This window comes from Haliotis rubra, unplaced genomic scaffold, assembly GCF_003918875.1.
Source record: "Haliotis rubra isolate DU_JTF1 unplaced genomic scaffold, ASM391887v1 Scf67, whole genome shotgun sequence".
Classification (NCBI taxonomy): domain Eukaryota; kingdom Metazoa; phylum Mollusca; class Gastropoda; order Lepetellida; family Haliotidae; genus Haliotis; species Haliotis rubra.
In genome coordinates this window covers 198,738-221,232 of record NW_025767379.1, presented here as the reverse complement: position 1 = coordinate 221,232, position 22,495 = coordinate 198,738, and the positions used below count along the sequence as shown (strand labels likewise).

General features: G+C 39.7%; 1 protein-coding gene across 1 annotated transcript; it reads left to right on the top strand.

Annotated features, from left to right (window-relative positions):
* Window positions 1–11,309: 11,309 nt before the first annotated feature.
* Window positions 11,310–15,159, top strand: LOC124257628 (monocarboxylate transporter 12-like). The gene is made up of 6 exons (XM_046691734.1): window positions 11,310–11,409; window positions 11,943–12,038; window positions 12,599–12,712; window positions 12,898–13,644; window positions 14,404–14,454; window positions 14,836–15,159. Exons 1-6 carry the CDS (start codon window positions 11,310–11,312, stop codon window positions 14,943–14,945), a joined length of 1,218 nt encoding a protein of 405 aa, XP_046547690.1. The 3' UTR covers window positions 14,946–15,159.
* Window positions 15,160–22,495: the final 7,336 nt, after the last annotated feature.

The window sequence follows — 22,495 nt, the reverse complement described above, 5'->3', positions numbered from 1 at the left end:
GTATCCAGTGTAGTAGGACGTGTTCAAGCGTTTGTGCTTCGCTGCAGTGGGACTCTTTTTTAAATTCTATGTAGGTGGTAATTTAATTTTGTTTGACCTATTTTTTAATTTGGTTATCGCCCTGTCAATATTTTTAGATTTATGTTAGTTTTTTTATTTTTGAGTGTATATTTATTAGATTTCTTTGGTTCCAAATTTGAATTTTGGTATATTTTTACTTTGCCCCTTTAGAAAGATGTTTTGTTTTGAAATTTTCCATTTGATTTTTGGTGACCTAATTGAACACCAGGCTGACCTCATTTCACAGGGGGCAATGACCGCGCACATCCCCCCCCACCCCCACCCGTGGGAAAACCGATCCGGCGTGACATCATAGCATCACACCATGACATCACGCCATTATTTTTGACCAATCAGCGTAGAGCAACTATCGATCTCACTGGACCACTGACCACAAGCTACTGCTGTGGCAGGGGGAGGGCGTGTCAAGATTCTGTCGACAGTTAGCCTGGAGATTTCTCGCGAGTGTAAACAACCTATGTTAATATGGTGGAACTAGCAGCCCATGAATTACTCCCTACATAGTATGATTTTGTATTGAATAAATGCATCATTATAAGACAATAATTGATGTCTTGTAAAACAAAAAAACATCCATAAATAAAATGCTACATGCTCGTTAGAATCAACACTAGCTAGGGAGCGTCTGCTTTGACTGAAGAAATGTGCGTTCTCGTCATGGAGATTGTACGTGCGCTTCCCAACCTATTTAGGAATGCAACTTTCATGGAATTCATCTAAACTTCCATCAGGAATGGGGTATAATTGTATAGTATGACCAGAAATTATTGAGAATTTTAGGAATATGTTTAATTGGATTTCTGGTATAAACAACTTTGACCAGCTATCAAGTGCTTGGTTTCATTTAAGAGTGACAACTCCGTTAATCCTCTTTCATTAGTTTGTGAAGAGTTATCCCCCTTTGTTTACTTGCTAGCAGACGACATTTTCAGTGATCCTCAGTATGGATGAATTAGAGAGGGAGGAAGTTGATTTTAGAGTATTATAACAAGGACATCAGATCAGCTAAAATGATTTCAAGTAGAACAGGCATCCCTTTGTCCACTGTTTATCGTGTTTTGAAAAATATTGCAAATGGATATGGCATTGAGCACAAGGGAGGCTCAGGTAGGCCCAGAAAATTGACTGTCAGTGACAGGAGGCAGCTTGGTATTCTTGTTTCTATAAACAAAAGAAGGATTTTAGAAAACTTAAGGCTGGATATGATTGGTAGAGGAACTGTGGCTGTCTGTAAGGAGACAATAAGAACTGAGCTGCATTCAATAGGTTAGCAGAAAAGTCGAGGAATTCCATCACCGATCATGAAATCTGAACAAAAGGAGCGAAGGTTGAACTGGTGCTTACAGCTGGGACAGTGTGATTTTCTCAGATGAAAGTTCTGTGTGGCTGTTTCCTAATACACTAAAATTCTGGGCCAAACAAACTGAAAAACCTTTGTATCAGCGCCCAAAGTACAGTCCGAAATTAAACGTGTGGGGTGGCATATCTGTGTTAGGGGCAACGCCCCTCTGTCTATTTGAATGGAATATGAACAGTGAGCGGTACACAGATATTCTCGGGGGACATTTACTTCCATCTGCTCAAGTGTTCTATGGTAATTTTTGGATTTTCCAGCAGGACAACGACCCAAAACATCATTCAAAGCATTCACAGGCCTGGTTTCGGTCCCAAATTATGACATTATTTGATTGGCCAAGCTATAGCTCTGACCTAAATCCAATAGAAAATGTTTGGGGACTTATGAAGGAAAGTGTCAATAAGAAAAATCTGACAAATTTTGCTGAAATGAAAGAAGTGGTGGTCCAATATTGGGACAGCATGGACCACGACTTTCTAACTTCTTTGATCAGTAGTATGCCCCGCCACATTGAAGCCTGCATTGCTGCCCATGGTGACTTGACAACATACTAACTGTTCACCTGCCTTTGAATCTGGAGTTATGTGCTGCTAATATTCACATTTTATACGTGAGTAATGAGTGAAAAAATATAAAAAATTACAATCTTAAATTCTCAATAATTTCTGGTTGTACTGTATAGTGTTAGTATGAAAGAGTAATCATAAATGTATGAATGACAACACAGTGGTGTATGTTATTATTATATGGGTAGTTATATAGCACTGTAGTCCATCCTGCATGCATGCTTAAAGCGCTGGTACATTTTTCCTTGGATGTCAATCACAGCCATATTACCATTCTAAACTCCCCGGGGAGCATCTTGCTGCCACTAGGTGCACCATGTTAATGTGGTTTTCCCATCCTAACGCGGTATACATGACAAAAAACAAGATATACTGATTTCATTCTTTTTATTAGCTCCGTTTCAAACGAGTAGAACTACGGGATAGGAGCGCTCCCAGAAGTCTACTTTACATCTGTTGTGAATTGTCTTATTGCCCCTCCTCAACGTCCTGTCCTTCACTCTCTCTACATCAGATGTTATGTCTTCATCTTCAGTCAAGCCTTCCACCCAAGACTTACATTTGTACAGATTGGAAAACACATCATGATACATATTATTCGTGTCTTGTACTTGTTTCAGTATTCCTTGTGCCTTTGGACCCCACTGCATATGATACAGATAAGTAATAAATCCTGCTTACATCCCTTTAAATGTGCTCCAGATAAATTTCTTCAGTTTGGCTTGTATCATGTCTTCGTTTAAACCTCTTTCCATGAACAGCTGTCGTTTCTCATCCAAAAAGTCTTTATTCAGCTGACATGTACGGGAATACATTTGTCTTATACCTTGCTCTTCGACATCAGCCACCTTTTTCTGTTGTTTTGTGTGACATCACTTAACGATTCATCATCATCACCATCATTTTCCATTTCAGGACATTGTTTATCGTGTAAATGTCTTTGTAAATTATTGTAAGTTGTGGTTATTGCTAAACACTTGACCACAATAGTCACAATCTGGCAGAGGCCTTGATCTCTTCACAGCAGAAAAGTTGTCATCTTCCTCCCACTTCCTTTTAACTTGGGGTATTCCAGGTGGACCCACTGAGGACTTTTCGGGACACCAGTTTTCGTCTGTGGTTTTGCAAATCCTGCACGTCTTTAAACATGAGTCCACAGTCATCACAAGATGGCATTGTTGGGAGGTTTTCTTCACACGTCTGCTCACGCTGAAAGTCTAACTCAGACTGAATGGTCCTAGCTTGGATGCCTCCTTTTAAACTGAATTCATTGAGACAAAGTCGCAGATAATGACAGTTTATGCATTGTGTGGGATCCTTACTGAAATACAAATTCTGGTTCAAGGCTATCACTGAGAGATTACGATGATGACTTCCTTCCGTAAACAGATCTGTAATGCATGGATCTTTGCTCGCTGTCAACATTAAGGAAAACCATGTTCACAACACTGGGGTCCAGAAACTGATCCTTTTCGAGATCAGAAGGAATGCATTGATGAAATTCGACAAAGGGGTAAATACAGGTTTGAATGGTGTTATACAAGGGCTGCCATCGTTTGTAGAGCAATATAATACGTTCAGGATAAGGTTTAATGTTCATCCGTTCTAAAAGCTGCTTCACTAAGTAAGTTTTCCCACAGGAGGTGGGCCCTGAGACAATCATGGTGAATGGGTGTATTAGTCTAAATTCTTCCAAAGACTGGGTAGTACTTTCTGAAGAATGTGGTTGCACTGGTTGCATCATAGGTGATGGTACTTGTGGTGGTGGTGGTGGTACTTGTGGTGGTGGTGGTCGTGCTTGTGGTGGTGTTGGTGTTGGTGTTGCTTGTGCTGGTGGTGTTGCTTGTGGTGGTGGTCGTGGTGGTGATTGTGGTGGTGGTGGTGGTGCTTGTGGTGCTTGTGGTGGTGGTGGTGGTGGTGGTGGCTGCGTTGGTCGTCTGTGCCGATTCCTGAGATGTCTAAGCATGGCATCCCTTCTGGTAGTGAAGTGTCACTATCACTGGTCCATGGCTAAATGAAGCTACATCACCGTTTCTGTCCTTTATATAGATATCCACAGTCTGTACATTTTTCAGTTTGATGAAGACACATATCTATACACTAGCATATCGTTTAACCTTGGATTGAAAGTAAAATGATCGAGAATATCATTCAGTGAATGTCCTTTGGCTTTCATCATCACATAAAACAAAGCATACAGTCCACAAGTTTTACTGTTTTTACTTTGAAGTGTCCGTGTATTGTGTTGGAAAGAAGCACCATTCCTTTGTGGAATGTGTGGAATGTCCTTTGATAATACTCAGGCTTTCTTCCCAAACTGTCAAATTTTTGTGTGTGTTTTGAATCTTGCATCCAAATAGCTATCCAGTGTTGTCCAGGTTGATGAGAGGCTTGGTTATTTAAAATGTATCATTTGGGATCTGGGATATGGTCCGTGGTAACTGATCGGCAGCAAGCACTTTGATTTACATCCCTTTAGGAACAGTGTCTTTGTTCAAGCGGCATTGTAGTTGCCGTGAATTCATGGTGTTGCTAATGTTACGTGCTTCGTTCACTTAAAAATCAACTAATGCTCGCTTTAAATGAGACAGTTGATACCTTCCGGAAGCGCTGACTTAAAATGTAACTCCAAATGAAGGTTGCCTTGTTTAAAGGTATTCAAACAGTTCCCTTCTATGCGTTTGGGTTCCAGCGTAAATTGATAAATAGCATATCCCTTATTGAAATCTTTTCTTTTACTGGGAAAGTTCCGTTAACATTAATAACATTAATTTCCCTACGGTCAGCTCAGTACAAGGTCATTAATCCCTGTGAAATGAGGTCAGCCAGGTGTTCGATGTCGACATAAAATCAAAATGGCGGATATTCGTCTATTCCAGCCTCTATAGAACACCACCTTACCACCACCACCCCCCCCCCCCTCCCCTCTGGATCCGCCAATGGGGAGTCTGTATGGTTGATGTTTTGTTGAGGGCTGTGATGTGTGGGTGCCGAAAACTGTGCGTTTTGTACCCGGATCAAAGGTTCCGTCTGTATACATGTGGCACCAATTTGGCCAGTGTTCATGTAAGTAAGCTGTGTTCACGTGTTGTGTTTTTGCCGCTGTTGGGTTTGTTTGATTGTTTATTTATTTCGCAGGAGAGCTTTGTGTTTATATCAGGATGTTTTAGTTTAGGTGTGGATATACGCAAATGCAGGTCAGTAGTATCTTTAGCAATGTCCCATATAACACTATTGTTATTGAGGTCACGTTGAACTTCATGTAATGGACCATGATTAAGGAGTGTGAAAAACTATCCACAAACAATGAACTATAATCCTGTTTCCAATTATTAACACAACAGATCTGAAGACACAAACCTCACCATCAACTTCGACTTCCTATGGAATAGAATTATGAACGAAAATCACAATTATTATGTTGGTCCAATAAACGTTGCTGTTCATCCATCTGATATTTATGTCCGTTTCCAGTACTTTATCAAATAGTTTCCTTTCTGTTGTAAACTGTTTTCGTAGCACTTTCCGCCGAACCGTTTTACAATTTAGCCACAGTTTCTCTGCATCGCAAGTAAGGATTGAGTGATCCGGTATGATTATTATAGGATGTTTATTAGGATTATTATATAGCGCACATATCCACGCAACTAGTACATGCTCAAGGCGCTGGTATTTTTTCCTCGATCATTGGATGTCAATCTCAACGGCACATCGTATCATCAATCTCAACTCCCTGTGGAGTATACACCGAGTTATTGTGGCTTTCTCATCCTTACGATGATATACTGTCAGGAATATTAACACCGCTAATCAAAGATGATATTCTCGACACTTCAAAGTCTTCAATGTTGCACATGTTTTCCTGTCCACAACAAACGATCCGTTTTTAATATATGTGAATTCTTGCTGGCCGACTCTTCCATATATAATGCACAAATTAGCATCCTCTAAGAACTCGGTGGAAAGCTTACATGACTGTTTTCACAGACGACGATGACCACTGCTTCCGGTAAGTTGTCACTACCGGGTTAGAATTGGTCTTCAGCAACCTTTGCTTGTCGTAAGTGAGTGAGTGAGTTTAGTTTTATGCCGCACTCAGCAATATTCCAGCTATACGGCGGCAGTCTGTAAATAATCGAGTCTGGACCAGACAATCCACTGATCAATAGCATGAGCATCAATCTGCGCAACTGGGAACTGATGACATGTGTCAACCAAGCCAGTGAGCCTGACCATCCGATCCCGTTAGTTGCCTCTTACGACAAGCATGGGTTACTGAAGATCAATTCTAACCCGGATCTTCACGGGTCTCAAATACAGTAAATATCCTTATATTATATAATTATTCTTTATTAGGCACACAGATAATAGCTTGTAGATTTTCGTCACCATTATGCTGTTACATGCGATTGAAATGAGTCAGGCTCTTTAACGTGGCTATTTGCGCGTCATCGTGCCCCTAATGCATGGAATTTTATTCATGATATCAATCACTGATGGGGTTTAGTGACAATTAAGGACAGCCTGCCTCTTACTTATTCAAAACTTTGGAAACCAGTAAGGGCCATTTCTTATAGGAAACTTAATGCTTTCTGAGAATTTTCTCAGCTCTACCTGTAGCTATATCCCCTATCAATCTAGCTTCCCCTCAGCTCTACCTGTAGCTATATCCCCTATTAATCTAGCTTCCCCTTAGCTCTACCTGTAGCTATATCCCCTATCAATCTAGCTTCCCCTCAGCTCTATCTGTAGCTATATCCCTTATTAATCTAGCTTCCCCTCAGCTCTTCTTGTAGCTATATCCCCTATTAATCTAGCTTCCCCTTAGCTCTACCTGTAGCTATATCCCCTATTAATCTAGCTTCCCCTTAGCTCTACCTGTAGCTATATCCCCTATCAATCTAGCTTCCCCTCAGCTCTACCTATAGCTATATCCCCTATCAATCTAGCTTCCCCTCAGCTCTATCTGTAGCTACATCCCCTATTAATCTAGCTTCCTCTTAGCTCTACCTGTAGCTATATCCCCTATCAATCTAGCTTCCCCTTAGCTCTATCTGTAGCTATATCCCCTATCAATCTAGCTTCCCCTTAGCTCTATCTGTAGCTATATCCCCTATTAATCTAGCTTCCCCTTAGCTCTACCTGTAGCTATATCCCCTATCAATTTAGCTTCCCCACAGCTCAACCTATAGAAATATCCCTTATCAATCTAGCTTCCTGTCAGCTCTACTTGTAACTATATCCACTATGAATCTAGCTTCCCCTCAGCTGTACCTGTAGCTATATCCCCTATCAATCGAGCTTTCCTACAGCTCTACATGTAGCTATATCCCCTATCAATCTAGTTTCCCCTCAGCTCCACATATAGCTATATCCCCTATGAATCTAGCTTCCCCTCAGCTCTACCTGTAGCTATATCCCCTATCAATCTAGTTTCCCCTCAGCTCTACCTATAACTATATCCCCTATCAATCTAGCTTCCCCTTAGCTCTATCTGTAGCTATATCCCCTATTAATCTAGCTTCCCCTCAGGTCTACATATAGATATATCCCCTATCAATCTAGCTTCCCCTTAGCTCTACCTATAGCTATATCCCCTATCAATCTAGCTTCCCTTTACGTATTAGAAATATTGACATTCCTTATTTAAGCTGTTTATATATATTTCATTTATTCTTATTATCGTCCATCCATATGTCATGTATTGCTGTTTATGATTTGTGTTCAGTTTTGTACACAAACCCAACGACAGTAGACTGCTTGACTGTAATCGTTACTCTTCAAAATTATTAAGGATATAATCAAGATCCCAAACAACGGGTCTAAAGCATATATTTTTACAGAGTCTGGCTGCCTATACAATGGTCTTTAAAGGCTTATGCATGTGAAACTGGACTGAGTATATTATGCCAGACAGGCAGAATAATAAATTCTATTTGACATATTAAATGGTTATTAAAATTGGTTTCAGACGCAAATTGAATGTTTTATACACAAGCCTATGAAAACATTTCTATATTTACCATACGGCAAATAAGTAATTTTCTCCAGGATAATGTTCAGTTCAGACACTCCAAACATACGCCAACACTATGTTTCAGTTAACAGAAGTTCATATTACACTGGTACATGACATCAACGCTTCATTCTTCTCAACCGTACACTTGGTCACCTGACGTTTAGTTTATGACGTCATCACAGGTGTAACACGTGCTAGAAATACTCAGTCCTTCAAAACATGCGTCACTTCGCAATTCACTATGCGATAATACTGATATTATGCATGTCAACTTTATAGCAGTGGTATTGAATGTAAAACGGTGTTGTGGTTGTTATGGAATATTTCTGTTAAGTTTAAATAAAAGGATGTGATTATAACAATTCCCTAAATACGTCATCTGGAGACCGCCAGTTTTGGGATAACACCTTTGGGGAGACTGGCAGCTTGGGCTCTGAGGTAAATATTATCACTACAGATGTTATTGCCATTCCATGTAATAATGTGTTTGTATTCTATACAGCCAATGTAAGTGTACTGACGTTGAATATGAACGCCTACTCTTTGCTTTACTGCCATTATAATTTCCTTGCGGTAAGTTGAAATTAGAAAAGCGAAAAAGATACAATTGTCAATTTACAGCATGCCTTTGGCAGCTGAGGTTTTTAGGGTTTTCAGGCAGGAATGTGAAGGGTAATCAATCTCGATCTACGTCCTCTGAATAACACCCAACCCTTTAAAGTGTTAAGTATTTGTCTACTCAAAACCGGCCTTCTAGGACGTTTTTAATCACACATAACTCACCAATCTAAACAAACACAACATAATCTACAAATGAAACGAACCGTAGGGAATGTGGAAGAAATACTTTTAGCGTGCCGAGTCTGAATGTGTATGTCTGTACATATCTTCACGTAAAATATCGTGAAAAATATCATATTCTGCCTCACTCTTGTGCATTCCAAACATGTGTAAATCCAGTTTCAACGACTAAAACAGTTAATACAACAGTAGGTTCTAACCACTTCACCAAATACGGCATTGATACCTTTATATTTACGCATGAACATCGTTCCAAGGAACAAAATCAGAGTTTTTCAATATTTGCAGAAAAAGTATATATCCCGTATTCTCGATCCATATGTCGATACTACATTTAGGTAATTATTTGGAAACTCCTTCATTAAGAAGCGTGCGGTGCTATTACTCCCCACTTTGAACCAAATTATACTAAATGTGAAGAAAACCACAACGTATCTATAGTTGGATATTACTTGTATCTGTTTGTCGTCATAAGTCCATTTGTCTGTGGTTCGTAGGTATCCACCATTTCTTAAAGAAACAATACTGGACTTCGCTTGGTTAATATATAATTATATCAATTGCACTGTAACATGTTAAGATTTCTTTGTTGGCATATGAGAGTGCTATCTATCAGTCTTACATCATTTGCAAATGAGAGATACATGAAATCTTATAGTCCATCTCGGACAGTGAAAATTTCTTATTAAAATTATATATAAAACAGGGCTCAACATACTTCCTTGGCGTACACCACGTGATGTCAACAACGGCTAAAGGACCTTGTCTTCCTGAAGCAAAACGTTTAACGGATCATTTGTCATGTAACGCTAGGTGGGGTAGTCTAGTAGGCAAAGCGTTTTCTCGTCAAGCCGAAGACCCGGGTTCGATTCCCCACATGGGTACAATGTGAAGCCTATTTCTGGTGTCCCCCGCCTGGATATTGCTGGAATATTGCTAAAAGTGGCGTAAACCTACATTTCACTCACTGTGTACATCCATTGTAATTGCTTCCCAGTATCATGGCAGTTGTACACCAGGTCAATGTTATGATAGTTATAAATTGTATGACATTGCTCTTTTCCTTTTTTTTTCTCGTTCTTGACGTTTGAATTGTTTTGCGTATAGGTTTCTTGGTAAACGTATTGTCTAAACTTTGAAATCAACACAACAACTGGCCATAAATGAACAAATATTAATTACCTTTAGACACATGGGTGCCCGTCTTCAAAAGGATAAAATTCGATTCGTGACACAACTTCAGGTGTGTATGCGTAAGCACAACGCGGCTAAAGAGGCATACATTATTTGCTGACAGCTGCAGCGTGCAGATCTTCGAGTACGCGGGATGTTGGTATACTCTTGGGCGTGACGGATACATCGATGCGTATACAAAAATGGTTCGAAATCTTGTTCACGACCTGAAGAAGTAACAACTGGTAACACTGTTAAACCCTATAACTTCACGGCATTGTTGGCCTTGTACATAAAAGCACACTCTGCCATGAGTCACGATTGCGCTTGTAATATAAGCATACACACATGTGAGCATGCGTGTACATGATAATGTTATACTACTAAAAAAAAGAAGAATAGAAACGCATAGCCAATATCTGTCTATGTAATGTTTCGAAAATGAATCATAAGTGTGAGTCTAACCAGTATGTCTATGGTGAACGGTCCGTCCAACCATTTCCGAGTTAGAATCACTTGTCATTGAAAACCTGTCGCCAAAACGCAACCAAATCTTATATAGGTCTTGAAGCATGAATGAGATGAGATTCATGCGGCTTCGTTTGCATGTACAATCCGTGCAACATTTCTCTCATTGTTTTAGCGGCAACTGACAAACGCAAATCTTCAAGTAAAGTCATGCCTAGACTACCCGAGGCTTAGCGCGACAATGCGATTGGTCATTTGGAAGCTGGTGAGTTGCAGCAAGCGGTTGCAAGGCAATTCAATGTGTCCCAGAGTACCATCGGCATCGGCACAAGTCTAGTATTCATCCGAGGAGACCTTTTCGGGGACCTGTCTTTACACGACAGTGCTGTCGAAACCATCTCCAGTGGCCATTGCAAAGGTGGAGAAATGTGTTCAGTGATGAGTCGCGGTATCTGCTCAGGCGTCCTGACGGCGTCATGAAAGGCGTCTAATTGCGTCTAATTGCGATCAGGAGGTGTGCAGATTTGGTGGCGCAATGTTATGGTTCGGGCAGGCAGCTCATACAGTAGAAGAATCGATGTTATTGACACCCAAAGCAATCTTGACGTTACTGTGCTGAACTCATCGGGCCTCATGTGATTCCATTCATGAATCGCCAGCACGTCATTTTATGTGACTGACCTTAAAAGTGAAACTTTAAGTCACGCAGGTAGAGGATGTTTTTGTGAAACCCCCATTGGTGAAACACACTAGCAGGGGAAATGTGCTGACAAATCAAAGACCAAACGTAGTGAGAAGTTGTCATGGAAACAATTCTTATTCCAATCTGTTTCTTTTCAAAGGGATGAGGTCTGGACGGAACACGGACAGTGGTTGGGCGTGGGTGGTCCTTGCGGTGTCGGTGTTCAACATGTATGTGTTGGGGACTCTGGCCATCTCTGTAGGTATGTAAACTGCATGTTTATTTGGTAACCTTGTTGTTAAACCATTGGCTCCCAATGATGTACAGATCTGGGTTAGAATTAGTCTTCAGCAATCCATGTTTGTCGTAAGAGGCGACTGACAGGATTGGATGGTTCACTGACTTCATATCATTGTATCCCGATTGCGTAGATCGATGCTCATGTTGTTGATCACTGGCTTGTCTGATCAAGGTTCAATTGTATACACACTACCGACAAAGAGCGGTAATATTGTTGACTGTCAACAAAATTAGCGGAAATACTGTGATTCGTTTCTTTGTTAGTGGTAAATTACGTGTCTGTGCCAGGTCGTGCTTATGGCGAGACTGTTAATACATACGTATTACTACATTTGTTGAAGAAATTGTTTATCCCACAAACTAAAATACAAAACATGTTTTAAGTGAAAATCCGTTACCTGTAATATCTGCATTTTTTCTTTTCCCACAGGACACAGGCACGAAACCCATCCACTCTCCTTTATAACGTAATTCTATCATACATTCTTTTCCCAGGAATGTTCCAGGACCGGTTTCTCCAGCATTACGATGGCAGCACGGCTTATATTAGCTTGGTGTGTTCCTTCTTCATCAGCCTGCAGTCAATACTAGGTGACTACAATGCACGTGATTGGATCTTCAATGCCCTTAAAAGCCATTATAGCTAAAATGGACAGAAGTATAATTAAAACGACCACATGTTATCAGGAATGAGCGGGCCACTGTAACCCGATAATGCACTTTCTTGCCGGTGCCAACCTTAACAATTGTATTCCATCCTCTGGTTACAAAGCTAGGATTAAAACTTATATCCGTGAGCTGATGCAGAAGAAGTGGGACACCCAAGTAGGTATAAATAAGTTACATGGAATTAAACCACCTATGGGTTACACCTGCTTGGGTTGTCAATCCAGATGACAGTATAAAAATAGTTAACAGCAATATGGTCAATGGCAATAGCAGTCATGTAGCAACAACAGTCTTCAACCTTCCAAAATACACCGGAACGTCTTCGCGCAACATTTGGTTTCCGTATAAACCAAACAGATTTACCTTATGGAAAGTTATTTGCAAATCGGCTAACATGTCCACAGTCGATGTTTATGTTGTTGATGGAGGAACTAAACACATGCTGCGTTTCAGGTCCTGTGGCGAGTGTCATCTGTAACATGTTCAGTATACGTACATCCATAATGATTGGGGAACAATACTATCTGTTGGACTCGTGGCGTCCAGCATTACCAACACTCTTCCGCAGTTGCTTGGCTGTTTCGGAATACTCTCTGGTGAGGAATGTCACATTTGGCTGTGATTTATTTCCCTCTACCGTACCTCGGTGTATCAAACAACTAATGTTGGTTAATAATGTCTTAACACTTAAATTGTTATGTTATGATATTCGACGGAACAACACAACTAGGAAATATAAAGGTATGATATGATGAGCTTGTTTTTTCTCTATCCAATTCAGGGATAGGATTTGGCATCATTTACACGCCAGCTACAATAGCTGTCGGATATTACTTCCGGGAGAAAAGAGTATTAGCCCATGGACTCGCTACATCATTTATCGGCGTCGGTGTCTTGTCTGGTCCGCATGTGATTGGCTGGTTGATTGACCAATTTGGCTGGAGGACGGCGATGTCCACGCTTGGATGTGTCATTGCCCAGATGGTGGTAACGGGATCTCTGATATTTCCACACGAAAGGTCAAAACAAAGTGCTTCTGTTGCAGTTGGTAAATATGTCAGCGCATTCACACTTCTGAAAGACAAGATCCTCCTTATCATCCTCCTTAACTATTTCACGTACATGATGGGCTACTCAATTCAGCTGGTTCATCTGCCATCTTATGTGCGTTCCGTTGGAGTACCACCGGCCAAAGTCCCATCGCTGTTCACCGCCTATGGCCTCACTCTCACTGTGGCGCGGATTCTCATTGGGGCGATCTGTAATGACAAGAGCACTGATTTGCTGATGATGTACATATCGTGCCAAGGCCTGAACTCTTTGACAATATTATTCATGCCACTATTCGCGTATGGATTTGCTCAACTTGTTCTATACGAAGTTCTGTTTGGCTTATATTACGGTGTTAGCTTTATGTTACTGACGCCTATTGTTGTGGAGCTGTTCGGAGTTGAACGCCTGGCAACAGTGTTTGGAGTTACCTTATGTGTGGGCGGTGTAAGCTATCTGATTGGTCCCACCATTGCAGGTAAGTCCATCTGCCAACAGGCCCACGACACAATATGCCTGAAGAGTACATACTTGTACACGCACTTGTACATTCATTTACCTTCCATGTACAATGAAATATAGTAGTGAGTGAGTGAGTTTAGTTTAATGCCGCACTCAGCAATATTCCAGCTATATGGTGGCAGTCTGTAAATAATCGAGTCTGGACCAGACAACCCAGTGATCAACAGCATGAGCATCGATGTGCGTAATTGGGAACCGATGACATGTGTCAAACCAAGCCAGTGAGCCTGACCATCCGATCCCGTTAGTTGCCTCTTACGACAAGCATGGGTTACTGAAGATCAATTCTAACCCGGATCTTCACGGGTCTCAAATACAGTAAATATCCTTATATTATATAATTATTCTTTATTAGGCACACAGATAATAGCTTGTAGATTTTCGTCACCATTATGCTGTTATATGCGATTGAAATGAGTCAGGCTCTTTAACGTGGCTACTTGCGCGTCATCGTGCCCCTAATGCATGGAATTTTATTCATGATATCAATCACTGATGGGGTTTAGTGACAATTATGGACAGCCGGGCTCTGGATATCATCAAGCGTTTAACGTCGCTAAAAGTCTGAAATATTGTCGATGGAGCTGAAAAATTCGTTTTGGAATTTTAGCCCACTTAAGCGTTTGTTTTGGAATACTTTTATAACCATATTTCCTTACAAGACACACCTTTGTTACTGCACCAACAACTACATTATGTACTTCTACTTCTTCAGGTGCACTGTACGACATGACATCATCATACGCCGCAGGGTTCCATATTGGTGGTAAGCATGTACCCTTCATTGCACGAGAATGGTAAAATGTTAACTACAAAGCTTTCTGTATATTTCAACGCTAAGAGCAAATTAACACTTACAATTACAATTGTGTTCATGAAAACCATGTTACTATTTCAAGCCAACAAAGGCAATCCGTAAAACCCGAAGTGAACTTAGATGGGAGAATGAGTAACGGTGCTCATTAGACAAAATGTATTTTTTCGCCATGATGAAATATTTGCCAAAAATGTATATTTAATTTACAGTTATAAGCGACGGTACTCTGTGGATACCCCGTAATATAGCACCATGTCCATGACTTTTTATGCCTCACATGTCATACAGTAAACTGACTTTAATCCGGCACGTCTATCTGTATGCTTACAGGCTCTGTGTCTCTTCTGGGCACTATGCTGCTATTCCTCATCCCGATACTGAAGAGAGAAGCCAAAGTTCCAGGAGATCCTGAGAACCCGGAATGTTTGGATCCTTCTTAATGCGAAGGAGCAAGGTCGATTTGGAAGTTAATGTGCATACTGTTTATAGGTTACCTTCGCACAGAAGGCCACTGGTCCATGGTGCTCAATTATATTTTGAAATGTCTTTATTGTATTTCATATTTCTTATTAACGTTCGAAGACATGAATTTAGAAATACGTTTGAAAGTACATAAATTATGCGAACTGAGCAATTACAGTACATTTATTCACAGTTGCGTTTTCATACCATTTAGGAGATAAATCTAGTGTGTTTGAAAATCAGAGACACGCTTTACTGAATTGATGGCGACTAAATATTTCAATTGAAACCTCACGCTACGCGTGAGGTTTCAATTGAAATATTTAGTCGCCATCAATTCAGTAAAGCATGTCTCTGATTTTCAAACACACAAGGGTTATCTCCATTCTACCATGAACCATTTAAAATCGAACTTCCTCGCTCTGCGGAAGACACTGCGTAATCCGGCATGGGACGAGAGGCGAATTGAACTCGTCTGTGAAGGGAGCGGTAGGTGCCGTTCGTATTTTTTTTAACATTACAACATAACAATATTCTGTCCAAAGAAATCAAACTACTGTTTATTCAATGCAATTATGTAATACCCGAGATCTTGGGGTTTTTTTCATCCCAACTCCACACGACTAAAACCAGCCTATTGTTTTGTGTGCCGTGAAACTGTACCCCCCTGGCCACACTATAATGGAATCGTCTGACCTACTTATTTTCTTCGAAGTAAACAGTTACGCAACAGTTTGAAATGGCGGACGAGCCAGTGTTTACATTTTGCGAAAGGTTGAAATTTGAAGTGTCAGTGGGCAATACTTGACTGACTGTCGAATCTGAACCCTGCAGAATCGAAGGATAGATACTTTCCTGATCAACCTACGACCTGTAACTCATCAAAAACTGTTGATTTTTATGACCGGCCGATCATGATTTCACGTACTGCCTCCACCCCGGCATGCGACAAAAGGGTGACAGTGCTGCTGCTTAGTGTACATGCGACTAACTTGTGATTCCTTGGAACTTTGTTTTCATCGTTTGGGACTGGACTGTGTCCAAGCGTTTTTCAAAGTAGATGAACATAACAGTGACAACCTTGCGGGGAAGCTGGCAGAGAGCAGAATTATTTTGTGAACGATGCAACGGGATATCATGGAGTATGACTATGAGTGGCATAAATGTGGTGTTTCGCCAGACCGTTAAATCTATCTTGCAAATTTCCCATTCTAAACGGAATTAAATATACCATTTACCAGGTAGGTAAATGTTTACTAATGTTTTGCTGCATATTTTGTATAGATAGGGATGTATTTTTACAAGGCTTTCTGATTTATATGTTAGAAATTGTTTTGTTTATGTTTGGGGTTGTGTATTGTAATTGAGTTTGAATATTTTTATAATAGAAGGTAATATGATAGTGAGGTTCCCTCATAATTGTGGGGGTGGGGGTTGGGGGGATCATATAATTGTATATTTCGAGTTTAAATAAATGTTTTATCAGCATTTCCATCACGTCTGTTGTGTTGATATTAGTCATGTTGGTGGTCAAGCTGAAGTAGTGCGGCAGTGTCCTATACGTGCGCAGTGAAGCGCAATGAAATCAAACGCATTTTTAATCCAAAAAGTTCCAATTGCCTATGTGGAATATTCGAAAGTCAGCGTCAAAATCCATGGAGTTGTTGTTATGATCCGCCATCATTGTGGTCAAACGGAAGTAGTTCTCACAATAAGATTTGTCAATGCGCGGTGAAGCGGCCTTACAATCAGATGAGCGTCAATCCACAATTGATGCCAATCAGAATCTAGTATTTTCTTGATTCATGGTAGAATACCTGATTATGATGGATTACATGTCTCTTGGTATAATCTTTGCTGTAAGTTCCAACAGGAATCAGAGTCCGTTAGTCCCCGTGATCTCCATACAGGTGGCTTTGGTTGCTTGGAGCTACAGCCTGTGTGTCAGCCTGTGTTTCAAACTGTTGTATATTTTAGAGTGAAAACAGCAAAAGACGTTGTTTATCATTTAATGTTATCTGTTGTAAAGAAAAAGAATTATACATATGTCATCTTTAATATATTGGTAGCATATAATTATGTAGTGAGATTGTTAGTCGCTGTGCGCTTAATAGGCGTTAAAGCACGTCTAGAGAGGGTATGTAAGACCACAGCTTTCAAAGTGTAATTATATCTACCTGAATTGTAAGTGCTGAATAAGTGTTTAATTTTCATCTCCGGCTACACCTACGACAATCGCAAGTAACTAGTGATAGGTGTAAATCTGGCTAGGGAACCATGTAGGTAGCAAAGGTCCTTGAATTACGTATGTTGCTGGCCACCTAGCCCGTTTTTATGCAATGTCAGTGCCAAATAATCAGTTTGAATGATCTGTGACTAGTATTAAATAAATCTGTGATATAATGCTGGTTATTTTTCTGTCAATCGATAACAGCTTATAATTAGCGCACAACTGTATGACTGCATGACGTGTTCAAGTTCACAATATGGCTAGGGCACTTCCGACGTGACTTAGATTAAACTCACTCACTCCAGCTGTTGTAAACAAAGACGTTTCGACAACCACACAAGAATCAGTATAAAAACGTCGCATCACCCGAGTAAAGAAGTTGTTCATCCATAACGTTCGTCCGTATCTGACTCTCCAACATCTGAACATGCCACGCAAAGAAGGTGGTGTCATCGCCATATTCCTGAGAGACCGATACGACGTTAGTTGTAGCTCCTCACACCAGAATTAGCCTAGTGCAGCTCTGAACATTTTCAGATTTACATGTTGAACGGAAATCTTTGGCACAGATAGTGGATCTGAAAGGCATATACGTGGAACAATATTCAAGGCAACCCCCGTCATCTCAACTTAAAGGATGACATTACATGATTTGTTGGCACTTTACTTGGCGTTGATAGCAAACTCGCTCAAACACTGCACAGGTACCTTGCATGTTCCAATACACGTGACATCCACATGGTTCACTGACTGGGTACAACGAAGGGAAATAACTCCAAAGGTTAAATGATAGAACATGAAAAGGAGTGCACAATAGACATGCCTGAAGCTGACCCATCATAGAACAAAGTTGAAATGAAGAGATACATTGTCTTGGTTTGCTCGAAGCCCGGATCTAAACCAAATGGGACACCTTTGGGATCATTTGGGACGTTCTCATCATTTGATTTTACCATATTTTAAATAAATTATACGGTAAGATTAGATTTAAAGTTCTGAATGCCAGTTTTTACAGTTTACTATGATAATGGACTGACGTTTTAGTGATCTTCCTCATCACTTTTATTCTTTATTCAGCTTAATAGGAAAATATGTTTTCTTGCAACGAATAACTGCAAAATTGTCAATGCGGCTTAAAGCAATATTTACTCCCTCACTCACACATTTGGGACGTGTAGTAAATTATAGAGCTCTCCATCACAGAATCTTCACGATCTGATCCAGGCATTCCATGAGGAAATACAACAGGTTTCCTAGTTGATTAAAATGCGTCTGATCTCGAGCATGTTGGGGGCGACTTTGTGATGTATTCCGTGTAAAGGAAGGCTACTACAAATACTGACAGAAACTAGTGACACTTTAGCGTTGTTCTATCCGGCTCATCACTGATGACGTCTTGATACTGGACAATCAACAGCAGCAATTGCAGGTGCCCTGGACTGTAGAACACAATCTGAGACAATACGCAAACTGAGGACCGGTGTGCAGCAGACGGGCACCGTTGCAGGACGCCAAGGCCAGCGGCACCGGCAGAGACGTCAGGACTCAGGACTCAGGATTTTATTCTCATAAATCATACAAAATGATATCGAGAACATACATATATTTTGATAAATATAAAGTGCCAATTTGGCTTATATGCATATGAATATAATATAAGTGTATAACTAAAACAGGGATAATACAATTTTCGTTAAACGGGACAGTTTCTGTACCAAAGGATGATAGTCAGATTTCATAAGGGAAACAAATTGATCAATATGGGGGTTATTACAAAAATAGCTAGGGAGTATACTTTTTCTTACATCATCAAGAGCTCTGCATGTTTTAATATAATATGAAATTCGTCACATATAACAGGCTGGTTACAGATTGTACATATTCTATTTTCTGTGTCTATGTTATACCATCTGCCGGTTTCAATCGGTAATCTGTGATTGCATGTTCGCAGTTTTGTTAACCAGATACGTTGTTTCAATGGGAGACTGATTAAATAAGGTTCTAAGTTGGGAGTATGCTTATATAAGGAGTAGTATTTACCTTTTGATGAGTTTTGAAGGTCAGCATTCCATGATTGCTTAAACTGATCTATAAGTGTGTATTTAACATAGTGTTTCAGCCAGGATGCGGAAGGAAACCTTTGGGACTGCCATATATAAGATAACCCAACTTTTTGAAGTATACTATTCACTACATTTAAAAGATCAAATTGAATACCCAAACAGGTTGACACATTAGCCATTACATTATACACTATATTGATGTAATGACTTTACACCAGTAACTTCTTATTCTTGTTTTAATCATTACTTCAATAGGATATCTACCGAGTTCCCCATAAACAATGAAATTTGGAGTAGATTATCTTACCTTAAGTATATACTTACAAAATTTCAGAACAGAAAACATCGCCAGTGTTGCTTGTTCTGCAAGTCTGTTAATTGCTTTAGCAAACTTACCATTGCCGTTAAATAGAATTCCCAAGTATAGATATTCTCGGACAACTTCAATTTCCTCATCAAAAAGTTTAAACCTATATTTGTTCTTTACATAGCCTTTTGAAAAGATTACAATTTTTGTTTTATCTAAGTTAACTTTAAGTTTCCGCAATGTACAATATGTTGAGAAATTATCTAAGCTTAATTGTAATTCTTCAGCACTTTCCGATAACAAAACGGTATCATCTGCATACAAAAGTGCTCATAATTTTATATACATGCCAAGCTGTTCCTCAAAAAAACAATTTACAATACCAAGTCCATTTACATTGTGTTCACATAAAAAGGTTTCAAGGTCATTAAGGTAGAGAGCAAATAAAAATGGAGATAAGTTTTCACCCTGTCTAACGCCAATATTACAGTAGAAGAATGGTGAAGTAGAATCACCATGTTTTACACAGGATTTAATTTGTTGATACATATTGTAAATTATCTTAAAACATTTGCTGCTTATATTACTTTTAATCATTTTAATCCATAAACCATTTCTCCAAACCGTGTCAAAGGCCTGACTAAAATCTATGAAAGCACAATATAATTTTTTATTAAGACCTTTATATATATCGATAAGGGATTTCAGTAAATAAACATGATCTGTTGTAGAAAAAGCTTTACGGAAGCCGGCTTGTGCTTTACTTATAAGTTCAATGGAATCTGAAAAGTTTTGTAATCTCTCCGATAGTATGGAAGTGAAAACTTTGCCCAAGCAGTTTACAATTGTTATACCTCTGTAACTATTAGGGTTTGATGAACACCCTTTATTCTTATAGACTGGCCTGATGTAACCGAGTAGCCAAGATTCAGGTAGAACTCCATCATCAAACACACAATTAAACAATCTAACATATACAGGCATGAGAGTATCAAGCGTTGCTTTGATATATTCATTGTGTACACCGTCAGTACCACAAGCCTTGTTGTTGTTGAGCGCTTTCACTGCACGAGCTATTTCGCTTTCTGTATTTAGATTATCTAATATGTCACGTTCACTCAATTCATGCATGTCGATGTTTTACATCATCGCTTTCATCAGTCTCATTCACACTTTTAAAATAGTTAAAAAGCTTCACCAACTCAATATTGAGATTATTATTACGCTTTCTTGAGAAAGATTTTAAAATATTCCAAAATGTTTTAGGATTAGATTTTTGTGCCAAGCATATTTTTTCTGCACATTGCCTTTTGTAGGCTTGATTTGACTGTTTCAGAGTTCTGTTATAGTTTTACAGGCCGTAATAAATATTTTGTGGTTTGAGTCAGACTTGTTTTTGCCAAAAATACGCTTAGTTTTATGATACTGCTTTCTTGCCGCTTTACAGTTTGATCAAACCACAGTTTCGATTGTTTTCGACGTCACAGCACGACAACGAAATACTTTTGTCTGCAACCACCACTAGCAGGCAGTTGTTAGAGGTAGAGAGTCACCACAGATTACCAAGAATCAACTGCATACTGCATGTATCAAAGCATTATAATACGTTAGTTTGTTAAAATGGGTTTTAGCCTGAAGTTCTGTAAACTGACATTGCTGCTGAGGAAATTACTTTTCTCACAATGCAGTTTCAACCTTTTTAACTGTCTATAGCTTCCAGTTCATGACATCTATAACATGCCAGGACTTGCTGTTAAATTATCTTGTGAATGGATTCAATCTCTCGACAAAAAAGCATGGTTTAGAGAATTGTGGAATCACCGTGAACAGTTGGAAATGGTAATAACTACGAACAATAGGCTTTTCAAAAGTTCTGAACCGTGCGTTACACAGTTGATTCCCAGATCCCACCGCAGTGCTCCGGCTAAGCTGCGCTGTAGTTCTCTCCCCTTAGAAGTTGAACGTGTTAGGTTCACTCGACCTAAGACAGCTCTGGAACATCGGTTATGTAAGTTCTGTGACTACCACATAATGGAGGATGAGATTAAGCTTTTGATCAGTCGCCCATTATATTCATTATATTATATTTGCGTTACAGTTTTCTCATGGAGATGAATCAATCTGTACATTTTTCGAGTCTAAATGGCAGCAGACCTGTCTACTAGCTGCTTTTATCTAAAAAGTCGTCTTCCGTTTCTTTGTGCGACTCTGGGAGGAAGTAATTGTTTCGGCTTCAGTTCCCCCGTTTTCCTGCATCTGAATACGTGCTTTGGCCTGTTGAACGACTTGTTGGGTTGGAGAAGTGAGTGCAAAAGTCTCTTTAGAATGGGGTAGGTCCATCTTTACCCCTTGTTTCTCCTAATAGATCACATAATCATCAACGTTAGTAAAGGGATTGGGATATCCTTTAGCCTGCAAATAGTAATATTTGGTCCATTTCTTAGGGTCGTCCAGATAGGGTATCCAGTATCTACTGTTCATTTTCTTGTTCAGAATGAATACTGACTCTCACACAGAGGTTATAGATGAAGTGTCACTATCACTGGTCCACGGCTAACTGAAGCTAAATCACCGTTTCTGTCCTTGATATAGATATCCACAGTCTGTACATTTTTCAGTTTCATGGGTACATAGACATCTCTTAAGGAGGAGGACCACGTTAACTATAACTGACACATAATGAAGACACATATCTATACACTAGCATATCGTTTAACCTTGGGTTGAAAGTAAAACGATTCAGAATATCATTCATTGAATGTCCTCTGGCTTTCATCTTCACATAAAACAAAGCATACAGTCCACAAGTTTTACTGTTTTTACTTTGAAGTGTCCGTGTATTGTGTTGGAAAGAAGAACCATTCCTTTGTAGGAATGTGTGGAATGTCCTTTGATAATACTCAGGCTTTCTTCCCAAACTGTCAAAAA

Excerpts from the sequence above, each read along its gene's own strand:
- LOC124257628 (XM_046691734.1), top strand. The coding sequence starts at position 11,310 with ATGAGGTCTGGACGGAACACGGACAGTGGTTGGGCGTGGGTGGTCCTT. Across the intron at positions 11,410-11,942 it reads GACTCTGGCCATCTCTGTAG|GAATGTTCCAGGACCGGTTT; the intron begins GTATGTAAACTG and ends TTCTTTTCCCAG. Across the intron at positions 12,039-12,598 it reads CAGCCTGCAGTCAATACTAG|TTCAGTATACGTACATCCAT; the intron begins GTGACTACAATG and ends ATCTGTAACATG.